A 23,455-nucleotide genomic window follows, 5' to 3' on the forward strand; every position below is an offset into this window, starting at 1 on the left:
TCCTAGTAGACTGATGTAGAGCCAGATGCGCTTCGCCTGGGAAACCAAGAGCAGGGATCTGTCAAGACTTCTATGACAATTTCATTTGGGTTGTAGACTGAACTTTACTTAGTGAAGAGGCTTATTGAGGAAAAACAGTACTAAAACTCAAAATAAAAATATTCTTGTTAGGGTTGGGGAAGAGAGAAGTGCAGAATAAATAAAATTTTATAATACATACCTGCTCCTGATTTGTGGGTGACATTTTTCTTAGAAATACTTAATATCTTAACGTCTTGGGTTACTACAAGTGGTTTCCCATACTCTTTTCCTTCACGCCAAAGGATGCCTCACAGGCTGCAGTTTATGCTAACCTTATAAAATTGCCATGAAAATTTACAAGCCTTGATGTGCAGTTTTTGCTCATTTTACTTGTCCATCAAAAGGTTACTCACCTGAGGCAAGTAGGGGAAAATCATTCTTATAAGGCTGGTTCTCACTTTTGTGCAGTAATCACCTTTTGAGTGTTAGTAAGATGACTTTCACATAACATCTAGTCAAAACTACTATTGAACAATCAAATCTTACATTAATAGTGTCTTGTAGATTTAAACTTTTGGCAGTACTTGAAACAAGGTGTTTGTCTCCTGATTTCCCTCCCTGCTCTCTTGCACATGTCAGTGGATGACAATGTACCCCATTCTGCAGAGATCTTTCATGGATGACCCCTAATTGCTGCTCATATATCAAAATCAAGTTGGGGAGCTAAGAAGGGTGGGGAATGGAAAATATTTGCAGTGGAATTTGTAGGGAAGTCTGTTCCTTACCGCAAAAGTTTTCTTCCCATAATGTTTTATAATGACCTTGATTGACACAATGCTTCAGGAGCTGTCTGCATTGTGAGCTTGTTTTGTTTGACCAGTCCCCAAATCCCACTAATCTGCAGTCAGGTACAAGGCTACTTAAAAAAACAAAAAAGAAATAATAAAACAAAACCTTTTGTGCTCATGCTTCTAATTTCATTGACTCAGTCTTACTATCCTTTTTGACCTCTCCCTTGTCCTCACATTTCCTAATCATCTTTGCGTTTTCCTGAGTCGCTTATTAAATGTCCTTCCACCTGTATCCCTCCAGCCCTGTCTTTACAAATTGCTTCTCGGGCTTTCCAGAAAAGCTTAAAGTCCAACAACCTGAAAGGGAAAGTGGGTTTTAGCTTGAGAGCCTGTCCGTTGTGTATTAAGATTTATTATTGTCTAAATCTAAAAATCCTGATACTAGTTCTGGAGAATTTAACCACTGTATGGGGTTTTTCGCCATATGCAGAATAACCTTTCCTTTAAGGAGTATTCTGAGCAAGTCATGTGGGCTCATTATCCATTGCATTCCCACTGTGAGACTGTCAGGAGAGTTTAAAATTGCAACAAATAAAATATTTATCCCAGCTCATGGAGTGCTAATTGCAATGGCATTTAACGTCCAAAGGAAACATTAGTTCTGTGTCCAAGTACAGATTGCATGGGATTTTTTTTAATGATCTAAAAGTCATTGTCTGTGTGGAAGCAGTGCTGTTCATCCTGTTTGGTTCCCTCACCTGTCCGTTTATATAAATGTTTATCTTATGCTTTCCGGTTAGTTTCTGATTGATTTCAAATTTGATAAAGTAGCATGTGAAAACACTACCTAGATACCTCACTATTCGTTGAAGGAGGGATAATGCAGCTAAAGCACTTGTATTGCAATTTATGGATGAAGGAAATAACAAAATCAGAGAGAGTAAAGTAGCTGGGCAGAAATATTAAAAGCAAGGAAATAAAGAAACTACATTTACAGTGTGTTTGGTTCAGCTTATGTCGCTGTTGGTAGTGTTTAATTTTTCAATCCTTTGTTTGGCTCATAGCATTAAGATGACCAGATAGCCAGTGTGAAAAATCAATACTCTCTTTTTTGGGGGTGGAGGTATACTTGTGTATGTAAAGCAAAGCCCTTAACATCTGGACAGTCCTGATATCTGGATATCTGGTCACCCTACATAGCATCCACTGTCTTCTATCTCTTTAGAGTTTATACCTCTTTCATTTCTCATTTCCTCTCTTGATCTGGTCTCTTCTAATCCCATTTCCCCAACTGCTCCTTTTTCTTATCCTAAAGTTCCTTTATCATCTTCATAGTCCTTTATGTACCTTTTCCAAAGGTCAGTACAGTATCTCTCTCTCCTTTAATATTGTGTATGGAATCTGATGTATGGCTTTACCAGCCCTGCTGTCCAGCATCTTAATAATCTTCTCATCTGATGTGTGCTCTGATTCTCTTGTGTGCATAGCAGCCCCTTCAACTGTTGCCAGACGTTGACACCATCACCCCAGATTTAGTCTAATCAGCGACTTGCAGCCTGCCACAGAAATTAAGTTCCACTACTTCCAACCTTGTTCTCGTTGCATTCAACTTTCTAAAATAAACTGCATATACTTTTCCATCTCCTTGAAAGATTAAAGCATCTAAGAAAACATCTGTTCAATTATGGTTTCTACCTTTTTTCTAAACTCAGTTTTTCATTTTCCAGGTACTATTCAGTAATAAGTGTCTTCCTTTTGTAGAGTAAAAAGAAGAAGAAGACAGACTTTATTCCATACAGGGATTCTGTGCTAACGTGGCTACTTCGGGAAAATCTAGGTATGACGAATCTGACTCTGCAAATATTTCCCTCCATTTTCATGTTTCATAATTTTCTTTATGAAAATATGTAATATCTTTGTATGATATGGGTATTAAATATGGAAGTATCTATTTTTAAGTCATACTATTTTTGTTACAGCTGTTTTATTTACCCTGGGTTTACTTATTACTGCTTTGTGTAATTTTGTTGCACTGTAATATGGATATTGTTTAGGCTGGGAAATACTGACATTAAAGAATATACTCATTACAAGTTGCCAGTGCAGCTTCATTTAAAACCTTGCTTGTTCGTTTATAGGTGGAAACTCCAGAACTGCCATGGTTGCTGCTCTGAGTCCGGCAGATATCAACTATGATGAAACTTTGAGCACTTTAAGGTAATGAGTAGAAATGTTTGGCTTTAAGCTCGGGTATCTAGGTGCCCATCCTTCCTATCGTGAAATATGCATTAGGCAAAACTGAGCGTTCCAGGGGACTACGCTGTGTATTGTAAAATCCATCATTCTAAAGTGAACCCCAATCCTGTGGTGTGTAAACAAGAGAAGAGGGTGTAGTTGCTTCACCTAATCAGGTAAGTTTAGTTTGATCAGTTCCAAGTTATCTGTACTTATAGATGAGGATGAAATTTCTGTCTAATGGTGCAAAAGAGAAATAATCTTATGCATGAAGAGAACCCAGTTTAAAATGGCTTCACTCTTCATACCTAGACCTGATTTCTCAAAGGTGTTGAGTACCTACAACTTCAGTGGAGTCTAAAGAGTAGCTGGAGCTTAAATCCTTTTCAGTATGGCCCCTGCTCCTTACGCTACAGCACTTCTGAGGTAAAGCTGCTTGATCCAGCATCTTGTTCGTCTGAAATAACGACAGGGCCTTGTATAGGACTGTAGAGAGTTGGTGTATATGTGCTATATAAAACCAAACTAGTATGTCTTTTGGCTGCTTTTAGATATGCAGATCGTGCAAAGCAGATCAAATGCAATGCTGTTATCAATGAAGACCCCAATGCCAAGCTGGTGCGTGAGCTGAAGGAGGAGGTGACGAGGCTCAAGGATCTCCTGCGTGCCCAAGGACTAGGAGATATTATTGACAGTAAGTCAGTTAAGCAGTCCAGTCCTTTCCATCATGAGGCTGTGCTCTGCTGCAGGAACTAAACTAATTACCAAGGCTCTAGAGCTGGAGAAAGCTGGGTTTATGTGGGAAGGGGGTGTAGTCATTAAATTAAATTGTGAAGTACTGAAATTTTCATTTTTTCACATTTCTTTAATGAGTGCTTGTCTCTGTCTCCTTCTGTAAATAACATGTCCTAGCACCTTTTTATGTTCCTTCAAACTCTGCTCCTCTGTCTGTCTGTCTGCCTTCAAAGAAAAGCTTGAGGATGCTGTCTTGGATTTGTCCAGTTTTTCTGACCTTCACCTCCAACACAGAAAACAAGCTAAAATCTTCCATACTAAATTATTTGAGAATTTGGGCTGTGACTTCATTCCTTTTACAGGAGATGCCTTTAAGATGAGTGTGTGTTTTTGTGGCAAACTGGTTTTCCTTCAGTTCATAGTAGAAAAAAATCTCTGTTAAAATGTATGTAAAGAGTGAATGTTTTTTTATCTGACTTGCGGTGCTTATTTTCCTGTGAAGGGAAGACCCTGATTTAATCATAGGCAATGTGAAGTGTGTAACTTGTATGTGTCTTCTGTCATTTGTTCAAGAGAATAGATTAAGAAGAAAAAATCAGCTCTGATTCAGAAGTGTTCACATTTGATGCAGTGTTTGTTTTTAGGTTCAAAAACAGAACTTTCTGTTAGATTGGAACAAATCCGAACAAATTTTTATGTGAAATTGAAAACTGCTTTTGTTCTTTCAAATGCCAAGTATTCTCTTCCCATCCTGTGTCACTGTTGATCCTGAACTTTGACCCTTTTGTATTTTCCCTCTTGCTTCCCTTCAGTTGATTCAATCGGAGATGATTACTCTGGAAGTGGAGGCAAATGTGTGTATTGTGTGGTTCTATAGCTCTTACTTGCTAATCTGCTTCTGCTGGGCCAGTTTTTAACTGAGCTTTGCATGCCAGCATTACTCACAGGGAAATCCCAGACAGCAGTTACTGCAGGGTATTATTTTGTGAAAATGAAATAAACCTCTGTCTCCTTTACTTGAGCCATCCTTTGGTTAAAGCACAAAGTTGAAAGCACTCTTTAAAACGTCTGTTGCTTCCTTGTTTTGGGGAGACTGAGAGGATGGTTATACTTCAACCTATTTTTTTGTTACAAATAATGGTTCTGGTTTGAACTTCCAAAGTCCTATTTTAGAATATTTTTTTCAAGTTCATAAGTTAAACCGGTTCCCTTCCCCCTGGACAGCTAGCCTCATGACTTAGTTTCTTACCCAGAATGTGTGTTAATATTTTACACTTGAGAATCGATTCTTTAAACTAAAGTAAAATGAAACCATAACAATGTCCTCCAAGGGAATGTTTCTTTGATAGCCTCTGCACGTGTGTGGTGTTGGGTGCTTTGTGCTGATAGCAATCTTTGTTTTGAACTCTTATTTGTCTTTGGTATTAGTATAGCTGCTGTCTAGAACAGATTTGTTTTCCTCCTAAGGAAGGCATCTTAATGTGAGGAAACTGATAAGGATTAGATAGGCTCCGAGAATAACATTCAGTATAACATCCCTTTCCTTTCTGACCTCACCAACTATTTCTGTGTACCTCCTTTATAATCCACCTTTAGAGAAATGTCTTGCTTCTGTGAACCGATGGATACTCTGTAGTTTTTGGGTTTTTTTTGAGGGGTGGGTGGGTGGGAAAGAGTCTCAAGCAGACTTTTTTGTTTTAGACCTTGCCTATGCCATTTTCAAAAGCCCTTGCTCACCCCAAAACAATACTGACTGGAAGAGATCTGTCTGAAATTTCCTGAACTCAGATACTGGTAGTGTAAAGACTCAGCCTGGCCTTCCTCTTTTGGTGCTGCTTAAAGCTTGTTGCCTAAAATTCTGTCATCTCCATGAGCAGCTGCAGCATCACCCAGAGAAATGTGCATGATGTTGAGAGAGAGGTTCTGTATGGACTCGACAACAGCCAAAGTGATTGCAAATGCTACCTCCGTTGTCCCTTGAGAGTGCATGTGCCCATTGGCCTTTCAAGACCCCATCTTTCCTGCTCTGTCCTACCTGCTTGCCTCCACCTGGCAGCTCTCCCTCTTCTGTATTTTTCCACTTCCTGTATCTGCAGATGGCTGTTTTCAAACTGAGTTGAAGGAACTACTAACTACAGGGTTAAATTGGTGTGAAATAGGACAGAAGGTTTATGTTGGCAGGATTGGTCTGAGTGGGAAGAGAGAAGGTGTGAGGGGGCTCAGTGAAGCCTGAGCTACTTAATTGTCTAACATCTGCATGTTCGCAGTTTTTGACACACAAGGTTTTTGTGAGGTGTATTTGGATTGGATTCAGATCAGAGTAGGTGGTCTCTGGATAACTTCTAATGGAAGGAAAGGTACGCAAATGACCTGCTTTTTCTACTTTCATAGACATCTTCAGGCCTCCTGGGTTTTCAGTATTTAGACTATTGGAGGCATCTCTTGAAATGCTTCCCTGTGTTCATTCTAAGTCATGGTCAAGAGACTTCATGGTGCCTCCTCTTCAAGCTATTTGCACAGCTACTCTAGCAGAAAGGTAACCTGTTATATATTGTGGATGCTTTTTTCCACAACAGATTAGTAGAGGTGAGATGTAATGGTGTAAACCATGAGCCCATGCTCCTATCACTCACCCTGTCAAGGATTGGATAGGTGGTTACAGCACCCTGTCCTTAGGGAACTTGAGCTACAGGCAATTATAGTTACTCTTGTGCTCTGTGTATCATCTCAGCAGACATATTACCTTTGGAGACTAAGATTCAGCAAATCATGATTTTTATTACTGTTTTTCTTTCAGATTCCTTCGGTATGAGTTAGATTGAATTTAGTGGCTTAGGCTTTTTGGCCCAGTAGTATAGTTCCTGCTAACTGGCCATCTCTGTTCCCAGCCTTCAGCCCCACATTGCTCATCACTGTGACAATGCCTGGTTGTGTTAGACGGCTGAAAGTATCATAGGAATAGAGCAGTGTACAGCTGTTACCTAGATCAGGGGGAGTCTTCTGGTTTACAGTGTCTTGTTGAGTGTGTGTGTTTGACTTTGTTTTGGCAGGAGTTTACTGGTAACATTAGTTTACACTGGAGTCCTTATTTACAATTCTCAAGGACTTAATGGAACTTTTCATATCTCAGGGATATTTGTTTTTAAAGGATTTGTTTCAGAACTGCCATCTAAGACTATTAATCTTGTCTGTGTTGCAGCTTAAATGCTTTCCTCTTACACTAGTGTTTCCTTCCTGTCTTCCTTTTCCCCTTTTCTCTGCTCCTTGTCTATTCCTTTCTGCCTTCCCTTCTGTCTGTGTCTCCCAGATCTGAAAGATTTTCAGAACAATAAACATAGATACTTGCTAGCCTCCGAGAATCAACGCCCTGGCAATTTTTCCACAGCCTCCATGGGGTCCCTCAGTGCATCTCCATCTTCCTGCTCTCTCAATAGTCAGGTGGGCTTAACATCTGTGTCCAGCATACAGGAGAGGATCATGTCTACACCTGGAGGAGAGGAAGCCATTGAACGTTTGAAGGTATGTACCATTGCAGCCTGAGCAGGGTGTAATTTTGGTTGCCTGGGAGGCTGGGTAATGGGGAGATGTCTTCCTATGAAAACATGATCTATGCCTTTCTATTTCTGCCCTTGCATCCCAGAAAGTGCTGCTGGGTCGGACAAGCTGGGGAGTGGGTTCATATATAAGCTTCATTCATGAAGATCTGGGCTTGATTTTTGCCTCCAGCCACAATGAAATAAACTTGGCAAGAACAGACTGTAATCCAAGAGCACACTGGCTGACAATTTTGTGTGGTGGTAACAGAGGATGGAAGAGCAGGGTAGCCAAAGGGAGTTTTGGGAGGCCTCTTCAGCATCTCCCTGAACTGGCCAGTGCAATCAGCTTTTAAAAAAACCTAAATGTACTCAAACTAAAAAAAGAACAGCATAACCCTGTCACTATCTTCACGCTACCCCCACAGATTAAAATGTGAAGCACACAGAGTAGCCTGCTTTATCCAGACAATAGAAGCCTTGTCCTAAATGTGTGTGAATTGAACAGCATCAAAAGTGCATTACAGTGAAGGGTTTCTTTCATTTTTACCAAAGCTCCCAGCCCTCATGGGTGGATGAGTGGGGGAAGCTGGATATGTTGAATGTGAGTGTTGCATTCTCATGTCTTTTTTTTTCCATGAGACACTGTGTTGGGGGAGGGGTTTGGATGGGCTGGAATACATGCTGCATATCCTCCTTCCATTAGAAACCTGCTGTTGCCATGGAGATAATGGTGCTGTCTCTGGTCCCCTGACACCCAGTCACTGAATGACGTTTGTAAACCAGAATTAAAAAAAACTTTATAAGGTGGTTTGAAATCTGAGTGAGGCTGCCAGGAAAACTCTTTTCCTTTCCCATCAATATTCAAGGCAACTTCTCCTTGTAAAACACCGCTGGGAAGAGCAACACAATTGGACAACATAATGACTCCAAGTATTGAGGGTTTTTAGAGCCAAAAGCGAAATGGGGGCATACAATTAAGTTGGTGGATACCTTTATTTTTGCTTCCCAGTGGGATTTGGGCAGACTGGCTTTTCTGGAAGAAGAAAAAAATGTGGAGGGGGCGGTGTGCCTGTAAAATGATTTCTGACTTCTCTTAAACAGATGTGATTTCCGGGCTTGGGTGAGATTTTTGATGTTTTCCATTTTGCTCCATTGTCATACATTATACTGTAGTCTTAAGCTACTTCAGAGGGTAGAGAAATAACCGTGTTTCTCAATTCAAAACAGTGGATGAAGTGATGAGGGCAAAAAATATTTCCCTTTATCTCTGTCCAGAGAGAAGAAATGGTCTCTTGTGCTAAAGCTATGTAAATGCTGTAGCTATTGAAAAGGCCTCTGTGAAAAGCTTCTTGGAGAGGGGGGGAAATGCTGCCAGAGAAGCTGTGGGCTTCAGGTTTGTAAGATGGTGCTGGAACCCTCTTACAGTGGCAGTAAATGCCACACTGAATCATACTGATTATTGTGGGGCTGGGAAGCTACTAATATCCTACTCAGTACCAAGGTGAGAGAGAATTGAGCCCCTTATTCAGCTTGACACTCGACCTCATTTAAGAAAATTCTTGGACACTTGACAACCTATTGCCCAGTGCCACTGGAGCTCTTATCCCAAACTTCCTATGCAAACAGTAGCCCACTGATTTAGGCTAGGACTAGAAGGGCTGGACTAAAGACAGCAGGCCCTCAGAATTCCTTAAAATGGATGCCTCTTTTGGGGCCCAGAAATGGAATCAAGTCTGGAAGATGGTTTAGGAAGTCAATTTTAATTGCCGTGTCTCCCTCGTAGGGAGTCTCTAGGGTATGAGGGTTCTGTGGCCTGTACTTGGCTTTAATGGTGACAGTCGCCAAGGATCACTTTAATGTTGCCCGGCCTGTGTTATAAGCTTTTGATCTGAATATTTGTCCCCATACAAGGGCTCAGAGTCCTTGAAGAGATTTTATGATTTAAAATGTATCCTTTTAATACAACTTTATGCTGAATTGAGGGACTTTTTCCTTTCCCCCAGCTTTATTCAGGGGAGAAGTCTCTGTATGACTGTTTGCGTTCATTCCTGTGTCCCTAATGCAGCAGTGCAGTCCCCTGAAGCATAAATGCTTTAACTTTTCTTTTTCTTTCATGAATGGAGAGAATTCCTCTGGGGCAGACCTGTTCATTTTTAATGCTGCTTTTTGATAAATTCAGTCTTCTATGCTATAGCTTTTGGATGTGTTCTCTAATATTTCCATAATGATCAGGATGTTTGTGTGTGTGTGCAGGGGGAGAGGGAGCTGCATTCCTAAAGGATTACATCACTAGAGGAGCATGGAGGGTGATTAAACAATGGGAAATGGGAGGCTAGTTAATGAGCTTCCTAATTTTCTCATCGTGTCCTCCCCCAGTGGTTCAGCCTGTTGCACAGCAATGTGGTTGGTGCAACCCGACAAAGGGCTACTCTTGGTAAACAGCTGGCCACAGCCTTTTGCAGCCAGCTGTTCACAATGCATTTAAAATATTCTCTTTGCTTATTTGTACATTTTCGTCCTTGAATGTAGCTTTGCTGAGGAACAGTAAGTGAAGGACTGAGCTTTATTATGAAATAGCTTGAACTAGAATATCAATCTGACTGGCTGAGAATGCAGTGCAGATTCAAAGGTGGAACTGGTTAAAATAGCCCCTTCCTAAGTGCAGCAAGTACATACCAGGCTGTGTGGTTTGTATCATATGCTGCAGGCATTTGACTTGTCACCTTGTCCATTATGACGAAGCTGATTTTTGGGGTGTGTGGCATCCTTAACCACACCCTGGTTTGTATTGTGTTTGGCATTCAAGTTATATAAATATGGCTCTGGGAATATGCAAGAACAAATAACAGATGTTACAATGACACCCATTTATGTAACACTTTTTTCATCCAGAAGGCTCCAGAATGCATTACAAACTAATTTATAGGATGAGATACTAAAATCCAAGACTTATTAGCTATTTTGATATTGAGACTGATACAGGCAAAAAATTCTCAGACAGGACCTGTTCCTGCTTTATCTAACAAAATTCCTTTCCTGGAGACTTAAACAACACCCATTATGTCTTTACCATATAATCTTCTGGATGCTTATAGCCCATTGACTTGGAATTGGAGCTGCTTGCGGGTTTTTTGTAGCTAATAACTAGGCTGGTCAGGCCCTGGCCAGTACGAACGTATACAGCTTTGGGAATAACAGTTGACTTCAAAGATGGAGGTTCTTAGTTCTTGTAAGTATTGTAGGAGGAGTTTGGGTTGCCCAGAGATGCTTTGTGTTACTAACTTTGTATTGACAATGAGGCTTAAAATTAGCACTTGAGCATTTGCTGCTGGGTCCTAATAATTCAGATCCCATTTAGGTCTGAAATACTTGGATAGCCCTGGTTCTTAGAGATGTGATGTGTTAAATTGGGGGATTCCATATCATCCTCCTTCAGTCGTTAATTCTATACTGTGGTTTTACACAGGAATCAGAGAAGATCATTGCAGAGTTGAATGAGACCTGGGAGGAGAAGCTGCGGAAGACTGAGGCCATTAGGATGGAGAGGTCAGGAGCAAGAAATGCTGTGGATGTCCTTGGGGGTGGAAGGAGAAGTGTGGGGAGGAAAGGAAAGAGATAGTCAAAAGCTGATCTTGCCCTAGAAAACCAGAGCATTGAAGTAGCTAGCATACTTCTTGGTGGCATGTCATCTGCTCTTTGCTTTCTACTATGACAGGTGAGTGGGTAATGGAGACAGAAGCTATTTCAATATCATAGCCCAAGGATACTGCTTAGAATTGTCATAGAAGATACTCCTGTTGGGTAAGGGTGGGAATGAAGCAGCATCTAGAGTTGCAGCATCAGCCTTCTGGGGTTTCATTCAGGACAGCACAGAGGATTGGTCATTAGCATCTTAACTGTCTTTGAGTTTTTAGGGTGATTTCATCTGCTGGAGGGAGTAGACTAATTGTAGAATGAACCAGAAACATCAGCTCAAGCCTTGGTAACTTGTCTAGCTTATATACTAATAAATACTGTAAAAGGTGCTCACTCTTGTGATGTATCACTGCCTGCCCTAAACTGGAGTGTCAGACCTGCATAAGTTCTGCAGCCCTCTGTGTTATGGAGCTGAAGGATAGGAGTTAATCCTGTTGCATATGTAAGATACCACCGTGGGCTAGTGGCCAGTCAGAATGCAGGCTGGTTGGTAGCGCAGTATATTATACGACTAGAGCCCCACCAAATTCACGGTCCATTTTGGTCAATTTCATGGTAATAAGATTTAAAGAATAACAAATTTCACGATTTCAGATATTTGAATCTGAAATTTCATGGCTGTAACTATAGAGGTCCTGACCCAAAAGGGTGGTGGTGTGGTGGGTTACAAGGTTATTGTAGGGGTGTCACGGTATTGCTATCCTTACTTGTATGCTGGTGGAGGTGCTGCCTTCAGAGCTGGGCAGCTGGAGAGCAGCGACTGTTGGCTGGGATCCCAGCTCTGAAGACAGTGTTGCCACCAGCAGCAGTGCAGAAGCAAGGATGGATGGCATGGTATTGCCACCATTATTTCTGTGCTGTTGTCTTCAGGGCTTGGGCCCTCAGCCTGCAGCTGCTGTTCTCCAGCCATCTACTTCTGAAAGCAGCAGTGCAGAAGTAAAGGTGGCATGGGTATAATATTGCAATCCTTACTTCTGCACTGCTGCTGGCAGGGCGCTGCCTTCAGAGCTGGTCACCTGGCCAGCAGCTGCCGCTCTCAGACCACCGAACTCTGAAGGCAGTGCAGAAGTAAGGTTTGCAATACCATGACTCTGCTCCAATAGCTTTGCAACTCCCCCGTGACCCCCTTTCAGGTCAGGACCCACAGTTTGATAAACACTCGTCTCCCCCATGAAATCCCTGTATTATAGAGTAAAAGTACGCAAAAGACCAGATTTCACAGGGGGGACCAGATATCAGTCCATGATGTGTTTTGTATGGCCGTGAATTTGATAGGGCTCTAACCATGACTGAGAAGTTGGAACTTGGATTTGGATCAGATTTGCACTAGTGGGGCTACAAAGCACCTCCCTCACTTCTTGCTTTCTTCTCTTGGTAGGGAGGCCTTGCTGGCCGAGATGGGAGTTGCCATTCGTGAAGATGGAGGAACACTGGGAGTCTTCTCTCCTAAAAAGGTCAGCCAAGTGGGACCACCATTCTCATAGGGCAGGGGTGGGCAAACTTTTTGGCCTGAGGGCCACATCGGGTTATGGAAATTGTATGGTGGGCCATGAATGCTCATGAAATTGGGGGTAGGGGCGTGAGAGGAGTGGAGCTGGGGATGAAGGATTTGGGGTGCAGGAGAGTGCTCTGGGCTGGGACCAATGGCTTCAGAGGGGGATTGGGATGGGGCAGGCTGTTGGGGCATGCAGGGGGGTGGTGAGGGCTCTGGCTGGAGGTGCAGGCAGGGGCAGTGCACAGAGCCACCTGGCCACACTTCTGTGTACTACATAGCAGTTGGAGGGGGATCATGCTGGCTGCTTCCTGACTCTGCTCCCTGGCTGGAGCACTGGAGCTGGGCAAACCCCTGCTCCCTGGTGGGAGCCGAGGGCTGGATTAAATGGTCTGACAGGCCAGATGTGGCCCATGAACCGTAGTTTGCCCACCCTTGACATAGAGGCTGGTTTCTTCATAAGCTGCAGAGACGCTCTAGTGGTCTTTGATCCCAAGTAATGGATACCTTTCACAGAGTTTTTGTTGCTGGTAAAAGCTACCTTTCGTGATTTATAGTACTTCAAATTTCTGCAACACTTCAGTCTTGAAGGACCTCAGTACTCTGTATACAGGCCAAGTAAATAATGTCCCCAGTGCCTTCTGCTGATTATTAGGGTAGGCAGAATGTATTATACATGCTACCCTCAATTTAGAAAAGAAACTGGAGCAGTATGAGAAGTACTGTAAGACTCTTAATGTCAAAAAATGGCTGAGAGATCTGATGTTCCTTTAGAAAGCGAACACTTCTGAGAGCAGTATCTCTTGCTCTGTGCTAGGCCTCTGATTCAGTACTGACTCAGATGTGCTACCAACTAGCTTGCCAATAACTTCCTGCAACAACTGTTGCTTAGTAGTGCTGCCATTAAATTATATCCCAAGATGTTCTGGCTCCATGTTCTTTATAAAATATCTAATTGGTCACTGAGCGTTCAAAGGCATTGAGGGGTGCAGTGTTCCTTTAGTCCACATTAATAGTTTCACTTCAATATTAGTGAAAGATGAAAGAGGCACAACTATGGAAATATGATAAATCTAATGCCACGTGAACTTCTGCATGGGAAGAGGGAGCTGTGGGAGGAGTTATACATGTAGTGAACACCGTAGTAATTAGTTACAAGATCTGAAATTGGACCTTTCGCCCTCCTCCAAACAAACCTTAGCCTAGTTTTTAGATTGAGACCTGGGCATCATTACCTAAGTGCGTATTAATAAAATAAATCTGAGAACTGCAAGTGTTGTGTTAATTGGGACCCTTCTGAAGACTTTGCACAGAAGCCCAGGAGGGCAGATTTATTGATCTGCCTTTAGCTGAAATGATCTCTTGTTTTTCCTGATGTGTTTAAATGACCATGTTTCACTTACAAATGGTTTTGGTTTGTCCTTTGTAACTTATGAACCTTAGATGCTTTGGTAGTAACGTTTCTTCCTTCTCATGATACTTTTCTTTGAGTTTTTTTCTCTTCTTCTCTCACATTGTGGATCATATCACCATCTAGATTTTCCCTGAAAGGCCATCAACTCTGTTTAATGGCTCTTTTGATGCATTTTCAGCTGACCAGGTTTGTGAATGAAAACAGTTAGGGATGTGTAGTTGCTTCAATAGAAGTTAGCAAGTTCTGCCTGTGGAAACGTGTACTAGAGAAAATAAACCCATTAAACCACTGATCTGTTACTAGTCCCTTCTGCTTCTGTTCCTTACTACCCACCTAGATTAGTTTTTATAGTTCTTCCTGTGGTAATTGACAGCTGTACCTGTGAAAGTATTAGTGCTCTAGATAAAAAAGTAGAATGTTTTATAAGCTTTTTTACTTTCGAGTCACTAGTATGAATTTGATAGTTCATATTGGCACCCATCTCTGCGGTACTGGAGTACTTCCATTGTGTCTGTATCAGATTTACAAATCAAACGACATAAAATTGTCTGTCCAGTTCCTGAATGAAAAGGTATCCACATCACCTCCACAATTTGTTCTCTTGGTGGCTGGGTACTGTTTGAAATGAACTGTGGAAACCGAACTATACTGTCCACCCTGGAGGGGTGGGAGAAGGGGAGGTCCTTCTAGATCCTTGAGGAACGCTGGGCATGGGACATTTGCATGGATGTCTGGGCATATCTGTTGTGTCGAAAAACAATGGACTTCAGGGTGGTTGAATTGCCCATTTTACCAGTATCAAACATCATTCAAATTGCCAAATTTTCTTGGTTACAAAGCTTTCTGATTTTGGGTTACTCAGTGACAGTGACTTTCATTAAAATCTAATACAGGCAGTCCTCGACTTTATGATGATTGACTTATGACAGATGGCACTTTTGACGTTTCTGAATTGACTCCCTGATTCGACTTATGATAATCGGTTTTGACTTTACGACGCTTGGTCCCACAATGGAGTAGATTGTGGTTCTGAGTTATGAAGTTTCGATTTACGATGCAATTTTCAGGAACCAAGTGTGTCATAAGTCTAAGGACTGTCTGTGCACCAAAATACACGTCTAAACCACAAGGCACTTTTTTCTAAATGTCCATGCTGTGTAAATCCCTTAATGCTATTTGTAGTAGCTGAGCCCTCGTGTAGGATTTGGCTTCTTTTAGTAGATTACAGCAGCAGTTTCTAACTCTAAATGCCTTCCTGTTGCTCACTGAGCAGCTGTAATGCAGTGTGGCATATCTTCTCTTGTAGTCTTGGGTTATCTTTATCTTTTTTGGGATGAGGAAGGGTCCTGTTTTATCTATCTGTGCCCCCTCTAACTCTTGTCACTGGGCCATAGAGGCTCCCTTCAGAGCCAGATAATTCCATTACGGGTTGCTGGTAAGAGGAGTGTCATAGTATAATTCCCAAATCTGGACCTTAGCGTCCAAAATATGGGTACTAGCATGAATTCCCCTAAGATTAATTACCAGCTTAGATCTGATAGGCTGCCACCAATCAGGATTCTGAGTACCTGATAAACTCTGGTCTCCCCAAACCTTTCCCTGGAGACCCCCAAGAGCCAGATTCCTTGAGTCTCACAACAAAGGGGAATGAACCATTTCCCTTCCCCCTCCTTTCCTTCCTCCCAGCTCTTTCCCGCCCTGGGTACACTAGGAGACCACTGTGATTCAACTCCTTGAATCACCCCTTCCCCCTCCCTTCTTCCCCGGAGAGAGATACAGAGATAAACGCAGAGAGCAGGTTTTTCTTCCCTCCTCCTTTTCCTTCTCCCACCAATTCCCTGGTGAGTGCAGACTCCCTTCCCTGGAGTCTTACAAAAGATAACCAAAAAATCCATTAGATTCTTAAAAAAAAGAGGAAAACTTTTTAATAAGGAAAAAACATAAAACTTGTCTCTGTAATCAACATGGTAAATATACAGGGTTTTTAGCTTATAGACAATAGAAAGAAGCTTTCTCCAGCAGAAACACAATTTAAGCCACTTCCAGCAAGTACACATCTGCAAATGGAAAAAAACAAGTTAAAAGACTATAACCGCCCTTGGTACGTACTTACTATTTTGAATGGATAAGAGACTGTAGCAGGGAGATTGGCAGAAACCTGGTTGCACCTCTAGTCCCCTCCAGGACCCAGAGAGAACAAAGCCAAACCCAAAACCCCACAAACAAAGGCTTCCCTCCACCCAGTTTTGAAAGTATCTTGTTTCCTGATTGGTCCTCTGGTCAGGTGTTTGGGTCCCTGTTTGTTAACCCTTAACAGGTAAAAGAGACATTAACCCTTAGCTATCTGTTTATGACAGGAGTCACTTCACTCTGAACGCACTTCCTGAACACCCACTAGGACTGCTGGAGGGGAATCATAAGAACATAACGGCTGTACTGGGTCAGACCAAAGGTCCATCTAGCCCAGTATCCAGTCTACCGACAGTGGCCAATGCCAAGTGCCCCAGAGGGAGTGAACCTAACAGGCAATGATCAAGTGATCTCTCTCCTGCCATCCATCTCCATCCTCTGAGGAACAGAGGCTAGTGACACCCTTCTTTACCCATCCTGGCTAATAGTCATTTATGGACGTAACCACCATGAATTTATCCAGTTCTCTTTTAAACGCTGTTATAGTCCTAGCCTTCACAACCTCCTGAGGCAAGGAGTTTCACAGGTTGACTGTGTGCTGCGTGAAGAACTACTTCCTTTTTTGTTTTAAACCTGCTGCCTATTAATTTCATTTGGTGACCCCTAGTTCTTGTATTATGGGAATAAGTAAATAACTTTTCCTTATCCACTTTCTCAACATCACTCATGATTTTATATACCTCTATCATATCCCCCCTTAGTCTCCTCTTTTCCAGGCTGAAGAGGCCTAGCCTCTTTAATCTTTCCTCATATGGGACCCTCTCCAAACCCCTAATCATTTTAGTTGCCCTTTTCTGAACCTTTTCTAGTGCTAGAATCTTTTTTGAGGTGAGGAGACCACATCTGTACACAGTATTCGAGATGTGGGCTTAACATAGATTTATATAAGGGCAATAATTTATTCTCAGTCTTATTCTCTATCCCCTTTTTAATGATTCCTAACATCAATCCAGTCCTCTGTGTTCTGGACCCTTGGAATTTCAAGCTTTGGGAACCTGAACTGAGTCTAGCTTCTGCCCCAATTTTGAGGTCTCTAGCCACAATCTCAGGACTCAGACTTTGTACCTGGCACCCTTGCCAGGTGTTGGAACTCACTGTCCGGCCACCTAACCTCCACTGCTGACCCTTCAAATTCTCTGGTGTTTAAACTCACCCCTCCCCCAGAACTCCACCGTAAAGATATGACACTTCTGGTTGCATTTAAACTCTGTGGCATGCAGTAGTTGTGAAGCAGTCAATACACACACAGGCTTTTTGCTCAGTCTAACACTTTTTTATGCTCTTATCTTTAATCATGTAAAGCAAAGGAGAGTACAGATCATGCAAAACAATAAACATCTGAAACCCTGATGTCCTTCGCTTTCTACCTCACCCTTCCCTTATGAGCCCTTGGAGAACCATCTGAGTCCAGGAAGGCAGGCAAGCTGTGTGGCACTCATCCAAATTGGGCCTGGCGGCTCCCCTGTTAGGCCGGCTGGACCAACCCAGAGCATTGTTATGTGCCAGGGCAAGGTTGCAACATTTAGAGCAGGGAGCTGAGCCCAGCCAACCTTGTGGGACTGGAACTGCTTCAAATGGGACAGGGGACTTTGTGGGGCAAAGCAGGGAAAGTCCCACAAACCCCAGGGCTGTTTAGAACAGTGGTTCTCAAACTTTTGTAGTGGTGACCTCTTTCACACAGCAAACCTCTGAGTGCAACCCCTTATAAATTAAAAAAAAATTCTTTATATATAACACTATTCTAAATACTGGAGGTGAAGCATGGTTTGGGGGTGGAGGGTGATGGTTCGTGACACCCCCCGCATAATTGAGAACCCCAATTTAGAAGATATGCCACATGAAAATAAACAAGCCATAGAGGGCAAAAGGCTGCACATTCAAAATGGAGTTTGCGGACTGACACGCACACGGTTCATAATCTCACACTTGATTCATAAATTGTCCCAAATTATCTGACTTGCTTCTCTCTGATCTATTGCTGGTTGGTATGTTTTTTGTGTTAATGCTCAGCCTATCTGCTCTCCTATTGACTTTTTTTAACTTTATTCTCTAACCTGCATGGTGCCTTGCCTTGGCTAGATTTTCACACCAAGGCCACAGGACTTGTTTGATTCTAATGGGACATTTTCACCAAAGAAGGTTTGTTTTAATCAGTTTAGATTTTTTTGTGAAGTTCTAAACTGAGATCTCTAGCTGCCTGTAGCAGGAAGTGTCAATAGGTTAGAATTTTTTACATTGAATATCTAGAAAACAGAAGCAACAAAAGTATCTCCTTTATGAAAAATTTATACAAATACTTCTAACGTATTAGGTACTATAAAACTCAAATAATATACCCTGCCAACTTTATATTTATTTCTTTCTTTGCATGACTATGCAGATTTCACCCTAATGTCTACCCTGATCATTTATTTTGTCATAAGAAATTCGGGATTTCTGAGTGCAGTAAAAAATTTTTCAGTGTATGAATATTTATTTACTAGTAAGTGATATTATTTCCCCTTTATTTCCATTCATAATTTTCATAAATAACCCCCATTCAAAGTTAATTAGTAAATTGATATGTGGGTACTTCAAGGTTACTTTCTGCACTGAACTGACCTCCCCACAATTTTGAAGCCCAGAAACAATTTATTGTTGGATCACATAACTGCTTGGGCATTTTGACTTTCTTAGACATCAATGGATTTTTTTCTCTGAAACAGTTTGACTGGATCTGTAGTCTATAATCCCGTTTGGTGTTAACAGTAAGCCAAACACCATTCCTTTCAGACACTGTGCTCAGTCCACACTTCACTATGGACAATATGAAGTCCTTGTTTGTGCTGAAGAATGCTTTTCTCAGTGGTGGTTAATGGGAGCAGTTTTAATTTGACAAGGCCTGTCCCATAGGGTGACGGGTGGGAGCAAACATTGCTGGGGCCATAGTTCCCATTGCTAGGGCACTGGTGCCATGTAAATAGTATACTTTAATTTCTAGGTGAATGTTATTGCTTTGTGTCTCAGACAGCATGAACCAGCTGAACTGTCTTGTCTCATACGTAAATATCTTTTGAGCTTCCATGAATTGTATGCTATTATGCATCTAACAAGCACATTTCTTTTGGAGTTACAATAAACTGACAGACATTCCTAAAGGAATGACCTCAACAGATCATCTGCTTACTGATAGTTGTAGGTTACAAGAAACTGGCTTGTTAATATTTTCAGTGTCCTTTGGTCTGATTCTTGTTTCTTCCCCTTTCTTTTGTGTTCCTTAAATTTGTGATTTGCTGCTATCTCATTGGCCAGATTTTCACACCAAGGCCATGTGACTTGTTTGCTGATTCCAGTGGGGTGTTTTCACCAAAGAAGGTTGGTTTAATAACTGTAGAGACTAAGCTGAGTAGCACAGTAGGTGAAGAGATTCTTAGCTGCTTGTATGAGGAAGCATCAGTAGTTTAGATACCCTTTCCAGGTTTACAAGCTCTGGAGATGGAGCATGAGGAGGGTCAGTTCTTTATATTTAAAAAAAGAAAAGTTCAACAGTCTAGCATTTTCATACCGAAGCATATGGAAGAATGCTGCTGTTGAACTTTCCCTCCCTCTCATCTTTATCAAGACTTACTGAGACAAGGAATCTGTAATTCAGTTTAAAATATTTTCTTCGCTGCATCATTTACCTAGAATATCAGCCAAATGCAACTGTGAATCTGTCTATTTGTCCCCTGTCCTGAGATGGTCTCTGCCTGTGTGGAAAAAGTTTGCATTTAATTTAGAAATGCAGGGTTTTTTGGAGAAATCTGGAGTTTCACTGATGTATGTTGTTAAGTGGTTTGGTTCCTTTACAGTCTCCAGAGTAATTGAAGGTACTCGGCTCTCAATTAACATGTTCTGTATTTTGTTGCAGACACCTCATCTTGTGAACCTCAATGAAGATCCACTCATGTCAGAATGTCTGCTTTACTATATCAAAGATGGCATCACTAGGTGAGATTTGCCTCTACTACACTTAAGAGACTTCTTGTTAAAGGAACGTCAGTTTAAATAACACTTCTCTATTGAACTGTTTTACCTGCTGTTGCAAGTAACACCTAAGATTGCCATAAATTACAGATTAGAGAAATATATTGTGTAGTTTATACTTTAATAGTACAGCGTATTGTCACTCAGCTTCCCTAGATGTTTTCCACTGAGTCTTTCATAGTGCAACAAGAAAGAGAAACAGCTTTGAAAGTATAGGTGGTGTAATTTATAATAAAACCACATAAAATGATTGGGGGACTTGGGTAAGTGGAGTACTCAAAGCTGGTTAGATTTCTTGTATCGCCTTAAATTAAACTGAAAGTAGTTCTCCATTCTTGTTTTTCCACAATTCCACCTTTTTAAGCACATCGTCCAAACCAAGGTATATTATTTTCTTGGCTAGCAATGTGTAAACACACTTAATGATATCTGTCCTTGTTCACATGCACAGGATTAAATTTAATTGCTGGATTTGGAGTCTAGAAGCAATTTTCTTCCATAGTGTATTGGCAGGAGAGCTGGGGGAAGAAGAGAAGAGGGGTTGATCTTTCTCTAGAACATAGAGCAGCGTTCAGCTGCTAGCTGGACATATTCCTCATGGAACAGATGAGTAATACAGAATAAATGTATGTCATTGTATAGATCCTCTGCCCTGCACAGTGCCCCTCTACCCCCTAAAAAGTGTGCATAATCTGGTGAACCATTCAAAAGCAAACGTTAAGCATAATATTCTGCTAGCACAAGGATGCATTTTCTCAGCTCTTACAAGGCAAGGGATAGATTTAATAGTCTCTAGTATTTCATTCCCACAATAGCCAGAGAAATGTATCTGCTGTATGGGCTATAGAGTAGACAATGTTTGAGTTGTGACCAAAATGCTTTTTATTGGGCGCAGGGTTGGACAGGCAGATGCCGAGCGGCGACAAGACATTGTGCTGAGTGGGGCTCACATTAAAGAGGAACACTGTCTCTTCCGAAGTGAGAGGAACCACAATGGTGATGGTGAGATGGCACTTACTCCTGCATTTATATGTAGCGACTGTAAGCCCAGCTTTCCCCATGAAAGTGGTCTTCAGCACTGGATAGTTAGAGTCTTTAAAAAAACTTATCTCTGTACTAGCAGCTGTGATCTGAAATGTGTATTTGAAGTGTGGAGGGGAGAAGAGCTGAGAGGATGGATGGGATTTGAATAGCCCTTGTGCATCAGATCAGTGAAGTTATTTTCTTTGTGGGTGTGATGAGACTTAGTTATTGGAGATGAAGCTATAACTATAATAATGCAGTGCTAAGATTTTACATTTCTGTACTGTATCCATTTGCCTCAGATGATATCATTCTTGCTTTGGGCCAGCGTTCATATCCGGTCTTGATCCTTTGTGTTGTGACCAGGTGGGATGTGTAGTACAGCTTAGATCAGTGGTCTCCAACCTTTTTCGTCTGGCAGGCGCCAGATGAAGGACCGTGGCGGTGGTCGAGCATCCGCTGAAATGCCGCCGAAATTCGGCGTCGCTGCCGGCCAGGACGTGGGCGCATTTAGATGCCCCCACGGGCCCCATTGGGGATCCCTGGCTTAGATGAATCTTACACTGTTAAAGGTGCTCTTCTTTGGATGAGGCTATAAATGGTGTTTCCTTCTGCCCTCCTCCGGGTGTCCAGGTTGCCTCTTGAAAAGTGGAACTGAACCCATGATAGAAATAGTCAGAGGATAACAGTGAGAGTTCAGGAACACCTGAGTGTTTAATCTTGGCTTTGATTGAATTCCTCAGTAGCCAGAAACAAATCACTTACCCCTCTGCTTTAGTTTCCTCGCCTGTAATACAGGGATAATACTGCTTATCCTGGATATTGAGGATTATTTAGTGTTTATAAGGGGTTATTTAGGTTATTGCTATAGAAGTTTTTAGTTTTTACTTGCTACAACTCTGGAGTCTTCGCCAACGTTCCCTCTAGCTGCCTGTGGTGTTACTGAGTCAAATATGATCTAATCATGAGATGCTGAGCCCCTGTGACTCCCTGTTGTTTCAGTAGGAACAGAGTGCTTAGTATGTCTCAGGATCAGGCCCATAATGCCTGTCACATCTGCCTACAATAATTGCAGTGCTGAAATCAATTACAAAGAAATAAAAGTGCTGATGTGTGAAATGTACTAAATTCATTATTCAAACCTCAGAACAAGGCATGTGTGCGCCTGACCAAGCTTTGGGCAGTGCAAATATTCAGTATGATAGCACAGTCATTACACCTGAGAAAAAACAAGGAGAAAAAGCAAAACAGCCCTAGCAAATAAATTACATGAATACATGTTCTATCTGGATGGTCAGAAATACTGGCTGAATAACTCTGCCACTTCGTCATATGCTGCTATCCATTCCTAACCAAGATGTAGTATCAAAGAATAACCTCCCTGGAGTCTTCGTGGAGGATGTAGGGAGCAGTGCATTGTCTGCTTATATGCAGCATGTTGGTAGGCTTTCTGCATTTCCTCACTAAATAAACTGAGTTCTGTAGCATTAATACTGTTGTTTCTTCTAGTTATTGTTACTCTGGAGCCTTGTGAACGGTCGGAAACATACGTCAATGGCAAGAGGGTTGTACAGCCTGTGCAATTGCGCTCAGGTAAGAGACTTCAGAAGTTTGACTTTTCTTGACAGATTGTTCCTCACAAATTGTCAATGCTGTTAAAATAAAAAATGCATCCCTTATCTTCATTTTTTATTTTATTTTATTTATTTTGTAGTGGAGGTACCATATAGGAGTTAACCTGCTTTTCTTATTTTCTCAAGCCCTTCACATTGCAGCAGCTCAAAGACTGACTCAAATGTTCACTGCATCGCAGGGCATTCTCTGCTTGCTTCTCTCTCCCTACTTACTTTGATATTCTTCCAATATGTACTTAGCCAAGATTCCTGCCCTTGGCAGTTGCAGTGTAAGAGAACAGACAGACTGCCAGCTCCTGATAGAAAATCCTTAGCTTCTCTGGCACAGCTAAGGTGTGACCCTATGTAGGAGTACAACAGTGTCTCTCCTTCCTTTTTTAACTTTATGTACTAAGTAACCTGGTTAGATCTCCTCATGTCTGAGGGTCCAGGGAGAGTAGCTTTCATAAATTGTAAGTTTGAGACCAGCAGGGTTCAGTTTCTTTTAAATCATGAGCATATGTTCTTCTAGTCCTGAAATGGAATCTAATGCAATGGAGTCTGGACTAGTGGGTGCTTGCAAGGAATTAAGTGCATCAATTTCAGCAGAATGCTGGATGTAGAGATGGGAGTTGGTTTCCAGCCTCTCTTGCAGAGGGGGAATTTGCTACTCCTGTTTTCTTGCAAGCTAACTTATTTTTAAA

The 23,455-nt window shown here is 41.7% G+C and overlaps 1 protein-coding gene across 5 annotated transcripts in view; it reads left to right on the plus strand.

The window, feature by feature from the left end:
• KIF1B (kinesin family member 1B) overlaps window positions 1-23,455 on the plus strand; it is a 138,073-nt gene that overhangs the window by 47,622 nt on the left and 66,996 nt on the right. For 3 of the 5 annotated variants that reach the window (XM_050931863.1, XM_050931864.1, XM_050931866.1), the window contains exons 10-18: window positions 2,574-2,649; window positions 2,951-3,029; window positions 3,599-3,741; window positions 7,168-7,301; window positions 10,785-10,864; window positions 12,393-12,468; window positions 20,000-20,079; window positions 21,011-21,117; window positions 22,648-22,731. In XM_050931863.1, coding sequence (XP_050787820.1) covers window positions 2,574-2,649; window positions 2,951-3,029; window positions 3,599-3,741; window positions 7,168-7,301; window positions 10,785-10,864; window positions 12,393-12,468; window positions 20,000-20,079; window positions 21,011-21,117; window positions 22,648-22,731 — 859 coding nt within the window. Of the gene's footprint in view, window positions 1-2,573; window positions 2,650-2,950; window positions 3,030-3,598; window positions 3,742-4,594; window positions 4,637-7,089; window positions 7,302-10,784; window positions 10,865-12,392; window positions 12,469-19,999; window positions 20,080-21,010; window positions 21,118-22,647; window positions 22,732-23,455 lie in introns of all 5 variants that reach the window. The other 2 variants (XM_050931862.1, XM_050931865.1) reach the window with 1 other exon arrangement.

The sequence above is a fragment of the Gopherus flavomarginatus genome, chromosome 21 (genome assembly GCF_025201925.1).
Source record: "Gopherus flavomarginatus isolate rGopFla2 chromosome 21, rGopFla2.mat.asm, whole genome shotgun sequence".
NCBI classification, from domain to species: Eukaryota; Metazoa; Chordata; order Testudines; family Testudinidae; genus Gopherus; species Gopherus flavomarginatus.